Raw genomic sequence first — 8,001 nt, 5'->3', positions numbered from 1 at the left:
AACGAAAGGACAATGAAGTATGAGCAAACATCAGTGGTGTAGCGATTAGGCATTTTGAAGGAAGTGTAGTGGCTGTAGTAAGGTTCTTGAAAATAGAAATACAGATGCGTGGGTATTCTCTTCCCCGTCAGCAGATAAATATAGAAAAAAACATTAAAGCTCCCCCTCTGCTCTATCGTCCGTTGGTTTTGTAGTCTCTCTATATTTTACCTTGTTATTTTGTCGTTGTACGAAGTATGAAGTGGTGCATTTCACATCACTGTTTTCTCCCCTACCCTGTTGCATACATATTCTTGTTTCTATCCTTCTCTTAACTATGTTTTCTCCCCTTTTTTTTATTTCTTTGATCTAATTCCTTCGGTTTGCGTCACAATCGTTACGAAGGGGGTGTAACGCAACCTTCCGGCTGTTCCATACGACTGCTGTAGCATAAAAAGGCGTAGGAATCTTAGGGGCATACCATAACAACGAAAAAGGGGCTGCTGTAGGGGAAGGCAAAGCGGGAGTGCAAGAAAGAAAGAAAGAAAGAAAGAAGGAGGCGAAGAAAAAAATAAAATAAAGGAATCAAAACTGCTTAAGAGACCCTGGTAGTGGCTTCGCAACATAAACAAACGCACCTTTATTTTTTTACATTGGAGTTATTAGGGGAAGTTGTTATTGTACGTGGGCGAAGCGCGTGCATACTTGTGCGAATTTTGTCTTCATTTTTTGTTTCAGTTATTTTTTTCTTTTTGTGACTAAATTACTTCGTTTTATTTGTTTTCCAGCTCACCAGGATACCTGCTGACGGTATTTATTAAATTTGTCTTCACTGCACGATATTAGTAATATTGTGATTGTTATTGTTATTAACGTTATTATCGGATCTGGTTACTGAACCGGTGTCTGCGCACAAGGACCAGTCACCTCTTGGTTCTCCGTTCCATTCGCTTTGCGCACTATACTTCCAACCGGAGAGAAGTTCCCCGAAAAAAAAAGAAAATTAATTTAAATTAAATTAAAAAACGGAAATGGGGGGAAGTTATTCCACGGTTAAAACGCAGCGGGAGTTGAGGAATGCTGACTTGAAGGTCTCACCTAAGTCTCCAAATTCATTTGGAAGAGGCGATGTGCGACCAACTCCATCAAAGGCACTCCCGAGTGCCGCAAGAGGTACGTTGCCTACACGCGTTGCTCAGGTTAAAGTCCAGCGAGAGCAGGGGCAAGATGAGGGCGCATCGCGAGCACAGGAGTCATCATTTCAGGCTTTGCCTCATCTTCCTACTTCACGGAGCCAATCCTTTTCGAATGTAGCACAAAAGTGTGGTCCGCTATCGGGTACACCAAATACGCCATCAACGTCGTTGTACCGAAGCAACATTCTGTCACCTTCTTCCACCACAGTAAATGGTGGTGTGTTCGGTTCTCCCTCGACCACCGCCATACCGACGCGTTCATCACCCTCTCAGACGCAATACTTGGAAATCAGTGGTTATCCAGTGGGATTGGAGAACTATGGTAACACCTGTTACTTCAATGCAGTGCTGCAGTTGCTTTACCACTGTTCTCCACTGCGCATGCGTATGCTAGAGCTTAATGCGATATACGAGAAGAAAAAGGGCAGTTCGCGGTTCGATAGTAGCACCATACTTGCGCTCACAGCAGACCTTTTTGCGAAGATGCATAAAGTGAACAATAACAAGAAGCGGCAAAAGGGTGTCCCGACACCGCGGGGTTTGCTCAACAGAGTGCGGCAGCTCAACTCTATGTTCAACAACAATCATCAACACGATGCACATGAGTTTGCCATGTTTCTCCTGAACGAACTTGTTGAGACTGAGTCTCATTTGATGTCTGACGAAAGGAATCGGACACTCTTCATGCGGGATGAGGGAAAAGAATCGAAGACATCACAATGGTTTTCTTCCCTCTGGTCTCGTCGACAGAAAGAAACCAAAAAAGGTGCGGAAAGATCACAATCCGATGTGAAGGAAGCAAATGAGTCATGCACAACGGTGGACTGTCTTGAACTCCCGCGAATCTTTAGCGAGGGTGAGGTGTGTGCCATGAAACTCCCTTCATTGACGAGGTTGAAGAGCAGTGACTTTTCAGACGGGGTTGGTGGCACAAGTTTGTACTCCACTTCTGGTTGGGATTGGGGCGCTCCACCTTCTCTGGAAAAGATTTTAACTGGTCAGTTTGTATCGCTTACGGGATGCTGCGAGTGTGAGAATGTGTCCGTTACCCGTGAGGCGTTCATTGATATTGGCCTGAATGTCGTGCAGGGTTCATCGCTGCGTCGGTGCGTGGAAGAGTTGAGTGTCACGGAGGTTTTTGATGGAGAAAACAAAATGAATTGTGAGCGGTGCGGAAAAAAAGTTGCAGCACGGCGTGCCATGTGGATTAATCGGCTGCCTGAATATGCTTTGTTGGTGCACCTCAAGCGCTTTCACTACGACGAGAAGACTGGAAAAATGAGAAAACGAAGCGAGCACATCGCCCTCCCGCGGGAGATTGATGTTGTGGAATATGAACCATGTGGAGAAAAGTGCAATGAAGCGGCTGGTGATGGATCATTTTGTTGCGAAGAGGACACCTCTGGACCGGAATTCCGCCGCCCCTTGACATCTTCTCCCGTACAATCGACATTAGCAGGGATCGCATCTTCAAATGATGCGGGTTGTAGTAACAGCTGCATTGGCTCCAGCTGCGGTGATATCAATAGTACAACCACTACGTCTGAGCCACATTTTCGGCTGCTTCAGAAGTTGCATGTCATGCCGCGTTGCAAAGGCCGCTTTGCTTTAAGTGGTTTCGTCGCCCACCGTGGAAGCGGACTCAGCTCTGGGCATTATTTTACATGTGTTCGTCATGAAAGTGCGTGGCGCTGCTTCGATGACAACAACGTGACGGAACTAACGGACCGCGAGATGCAGCGTTTCTGGGGCACGCCAGTGGATTTGGGCGAAGTTGTCACCACCACCACGGCATATTTGCTTCTGTACGAGCGAGTTGCGTAAATATATATACATTTTTTCTTGTGGGTAGTGCCGCCCCATCCGCCCATGCACATATATACACACACACACATGTATATATATATATATATATATATATATATATATGTACGTACATGCAGATAAAGGAGTGTTAGTGTGGAGTAATTGGTGTAACATGGGTTGCTCAACAAAAGAATAATAGTGAGAGAATAAGTAAAGCAAGCGGGAAGTTGTATTATTAGTTTTTTGCAGTTGTCGCTCGATGTCTTCTTATTTTCTTTTCATTTACCTCCATCGCTTATCCTTTTTCGTTTCCATGAGTACTTTCCGGTTTTGTTGTTGTTCTTGAGTGTGTCAGTGCACGGGTACTTTCATGACATTTTGTAGCCTCATTCTTTTCTTCTCTTCATTTCTCGCCATCCGTTAGAATCGTCCGAAAATCTGCTGCGCCTACTGGTCGTATTTTTTCTTTTTTCTTTTTTATAGAGTTAAGGCCATCAGTGCTGCTGCTCCGACGCACCTTTACGCAGTAATTAAGTAAGTAATGAACATAAGGGCGAGGAAATGGGTGGGGATTTGCGTCAGTGCTTTTGTGCTGCTGCCGAGCGTTTCCTCACGCGAGTGAAGTTCTACGCATTCATGTGATATTTAAATTTTTCCCTTATTTATTTATTTCTCTATCTGATTTCGACGCACGGCATGCAGCAGTTGTGTGTGTGTTTCGCCGTTGACGGAAGGGGACGATGTTGTGGTAAGTGACGGAGTGAGGCGGGGAGAAAATGAAAGTAAGAGTCAAACTGATGTTGGAGGATATTAGCTAAAGAGAAGAGGTGAAAAAGGATGGGACAACGGGTTATTTTCTTTTAAACAACAATCTACACACAAAAAACAAACAAACACGTATTTCTTTATATTTTATCGGCATAATTATCATTTTTTTCCCTCTCGACTACACTGTAGCATCTGTACATAGTCCTCCATTCGTTGCGTTGAGCGTTTTTTTTTACTTTTTAAAAGTTTAGCACGGACCTCGCTGCACGTTGTGCACGTGCATGTTTTAATTGCGATATTTTTTCGGTCACCTTGTGTTGTTTTCGCTTTTGCTTTTGTTGTTGTCGTTTTTTTTCTTTTTACTACTTACTTGGTTTATTCTGCTCTCCTCACGTTTTCATTCATGCGTTTCTTTGCTGAGTGTCAACATGAGTGTGTTTCGGGATGTTGTTGCCTAAGAGCTTTTTATATATGGTACATGATACACAAATGAAAAAGTAAATAATAAATAAATATATTTATTATTTATTTATACTAGTGGTGCCTATTTATGTGTGTGTTTAGTGATAATGCATCGCGTTCGTTTTACACCCCCTCGTATTTTTTTCTGCGCACACGTTTTCAAACCTCTTTGTGTCGATGAATATGTTGTGCTGCAACTCAACGGGGGTGGTGGTGGGCAAATTATACTAAAAAAATAAGTAAAGACACAGACGCATTGGCGAATAGTTAATATGGAAATGAATATATGCACATCATGTATTTACCTCATGTTCCCTTTCATTCTACTCTTTCTCCATGAATTTCCGTTTTTGCAACATGAAAAATAAATAAGAGAAGCGGCACAAAGGTCTACGTGAGAAGGGGGGGGGATCGAAAAAGAAAAGAAAACGACATGATGCGGAGGACTCTTCGTTGTATGATTCCCGCTGCTTCCAGTTCATCCACCTCCATTGCAGCGATTCGGAGGCGGCAGCAGCAGCAGCGACATCATTCTCAAGGTCAAACTAACTGGAGATGTGCTCCAACTTTTAATGAGTCGAATGTGTTAACTGAAACTAACGCGTCTGCTGCCGTAAGGTCTGGCAGTTCAAAGTCCTTATGGCTTTGTGAGGCGCGTCAGGTGACACTGTCCGATGTCAAGCGTGACTATATCAGCAAGCGGTTGTTGGATAAGAAGACGCGTTTTGTTGTGCGACAGCGGCTTCGTGAGGGAGGTGCAACATCAAATTTCTTTCCGTTACTTTTTAGCCAACCCATCGTATTGTACTCATACGAAATCGAAGCCACACGCCGTCCTTTGCACGCATTGAAAGCACCCAGTGGGGAGGAAGTGCCACCACAGTGTAGCGGAGGTAAAACGGGAAAGACAAGGAAGGGGAAAAGTAAAATTACAGCACCTGAAAAAATATCGTCGGTACCTGTGAGACGGGTGGAGTGCTCTCGGGCGTGGAGGGCTGTGCAACGGTACCTAAGGCGTTGCCTCCCAAATGCACCGCCGCTTGTTAATCTCCGGCAACAAATTTACACAACCGCTCCACTTCCAGTTGTTGCTCTGCAGCTACCACCCGAGTGCCTGGACTTAGGATGGGTGGAGTGCAAGCTGCATTTCAGGGGAAAGACCAAACTTACTGAAATGGATTCTGCGGAAATGCAGGAGACTGTCAATAAAATTGTGTTGTGGGCGCTGAGGAATGGTGGGTCTAACCAAAAAGGACATCAGTTTTGCGTGGCGAGGGAAGCTAATGGGAAGGTTGTTCATATACACGACGCTGTGTCGGTGGACGGCCTCCGTGTTTTCAAGGGGACTTTGATTCGGGCCACGTTTGTTAGCTCTGGAGACGATGCAGAAGATGTGCCGTCGCCGGCTGTTGTACTGCCACCGTCGACCGCTGTGCTTAAGACATTAGCAGCAGGTGATTATGGTGCCAAAAAACTGCGTTTCGTCGTGGAGGAGTTTGTGCGAGGTTTCGTCTTCAAGGAGCGAAACGTGCATAGCTACAAAATTGCTGACGCCTCCGGCACCACGCAGGCATCGCTTTGGGATGCAACGGAGGAGACGAAGCTAAAGGTCGGTTGTATTTACGAAGTGACAGACTACCGCGTGCGGGTGTTTGAATCTCATAATGGCATGCGTCTCGTGGAGATGACAGTGGGGAAGACAGGTTTCAACGTTGTTATGTCGCAGCAAGATGAGGTTACAACAGGAGAAGAGGCGGACGATAACGGGAAGGCTAAAAGCAAGGAGAGCCGAAAGGATGTTAAGAAACTCCGTAGTAAATGTGGTAAGGAGGCGTCAGCAGGCGAGGAGAGAAAGCATCAGCATCAACAAATTGAAAAGGATGAAGCAAAACGGACAATGAAGAATACTAGTGACAGTGGTTCATTACCTCACTGCACAGGGAAACTTACTCTCAAAATTGATACCAAATGCACCGTTGCAACCGAACTTTCATTATGGGAGGAGGTCAAACAGCATTTTGGCAGAGGCCCGTACGACCCAGCGATGGAGGAGCGAATTGCGCGCTCAGTTCAGGGAACCCCTGTGGTAATATCCACGACTCTAAGACACTCTGTTGTCCGTCTCGTTAGATTTAACATGGTTGCAACTGAAGTGAATCTCGAGCCCACGCTGCAGCACTTAATACGAGAGTTAGAACCAGGGCAACCGTATGCCGTACTCGTGGACTATTCCGTCGTACCGCTTCAAGCCCTACATTGCTGTTACGACCCGCGAACGCGATCCTGGCAAGATACCAGCGTCACCGCCTGCTCTTTCATGCCTTCACAACGCCTTGAAATCCTTGAGCTGTTTCGTGCCAAATTGGAGAGCGCTATGCAGCCGTGGGGTATTACGGTTGCACCAAAACCACTGTTATCAAAGGCGCTCTCCCTCTTACCGGCGCCACAAAAGGTTTCTCCATTTGCGAAGAAACAGACGAATGACACTTCCATTGTCAACGACAACAGCAACGGCCGCCTCCGGAGTGTCGCTCCGAGTGGTTCCGTACCGCTGCGGCATCCTCCTCCCCCATCGTCACCCACAACAACTGCTGTTGTTGGAATTATTGCCTCTCACGCAAGCGAAGAGGAATCAAGTCGTGTGAAGCAGACAACGCAAGCCATAGGTCGTTACTGTCGTAGCACTACTGTCATCACAGTTCCTGATGAGCAAGAAGCGGTGCGCTACCTTGTGCAGCAGTTAATCAGTGCTGGCACAGAGGAATTGCGGGACCCCAACACTGCTGCTGTCATCGTTACGAACGAACGGGAAACACGGTTGGTAAGGTGGATGCAGGCGGAGTGCCTCACGCGTGGGATTTTGCCCCTTTTTGTGCCCCCCTGTGCTTCACCAAAACAACAGCAATTGCGTTGTGAGAACATTCGGTTGCGATTGCGTACAGTGTTTGCTACCGACCCTCTGCGTGGTGTTGATCTACAGCGTGAGGTTCCAGCAGTTGCTCAGCGACGTGTGCTTCTTGTCGGCGTCGATTCTTGTCACACACCAACTGTAAGCACTGGCAGCGTTGTGGGGATTTTGTGTACTGCGGAACGTAATCATTTGTTACCGTTCTTCTGGAAACATGAGAGACGTGGCCAGGAGGTGGAGCTAGTCTCAGAGCACTTTGAAGTTCTCATTAGCCGCGCCATGGAGTTATATGACGGTTTGGATGACGTGGTGGTTTTTCAGGATGGTGATGTTTACAGTGAGATGTCGGCAATGCAGGCACATCTTCCGGTGGGCTGCGGTTTCACTTTCGCATGCCTTCACAAGCGTTCGGACGTGCGATTTGTCCACGAATTTCGGGGTGAAGCCAACACTTCCGGTAGCAAAGTTGCGGCAGGGAATGTCGTGAAGGGCACTGTCGTACAGGCCTTAACAATTCAGCGTGCGAGTGAGGATCCATTACTGGGGAATGCCGTCAACTCATTTTATCTTCAGAACCACGATTGTGAGACATCCACTGCACGGACGGTTCAATACACGCTATATTGCACGAGCCCCACGCTGGATGTTTCAGATGTGCAGCAGTTGTCACATGTGCTTGCGCATGCGATGGCGACCCGTGCGACAAAACTCCCGATGCCAACAAGATGTGCTCATCGCCTGGCAAGTATCGTGGAGAGATTAATTGATGCCGTTCCACCGCTGCAGTGCTCAATGATTCCCAAACCTTTGAATGAAAGACTGTGGTTCTTTTAATAGACCATTTCAACTGTCCAGTGACTTGAGTTTGGGATAAAAGAAAAC

At 46.6% G+C, this 8,001-nt stretch overlaps 2 protein-coding genes across 2 annotated transcripts; both read left to right on the top strand.

Annotated features, from left to right (window-relative positions):
• Window positions 1-1,010: 1,010 nt before the first annotated feature.
• Window positions 1,011-2,999, top strand: TEOVI_000829600 (Peptidase C19, ubiquitin carboxyl-terminal hydrolase, putative; the record flags this gene model as incomplete). The annotated part of the gene is made up of 1 exon (XM_067222790.1): window positions 1,011-2,999. The coding sequence occupies one exon, from the start codon at window positions 1,011-1,013 to the stop codon at window positions 2,997-2,999; it is 1,989 nt and encodes a 662-aa protein (XP_067078891.1).
• Window positions 3,000-4,644: 1,645 nt separating this feature from the next.
• TEOVI_000829500 (piwi-like protein 1) lies at window positions 4,645-7,953 on the top strand (the record flags this gene model as incomplete). Its single annotated transcript, XM_067222789.1, has 1 exon — window positions 4,645-7,953. The coding sequence occupies one exon, from the start codon at window positions 4,645-4,647 to the stop codon at window positions 7,951-7,953; it is 3,309 nt and encodes a 1,102-aa protein (XP_067078890.1).
• Window positions 7,954-8,001: the final 48 nt, after the last annotated feature.

The sequence above is a fragment of the Trypanosoma equiperdum genome (assembly GCF_001457755.1).
Source record: "Trypanosoma equiperdum strain OVI genome assembly, contig: ctg_1702, whole genome shotgun sequence".
Classification (NCBI taxonomy): domain Eukaryota; phylum Euglenozoa; class Kinetoplastea; order Trypanosomatida; family Trypanosomatidae; genus Trypanosoma; species Trypanosoma equiperdum.
Note: the sequence above shows the minus strand (reverse complement) of the source record. Positions and strands in the feature narration are given on the sequence as shown.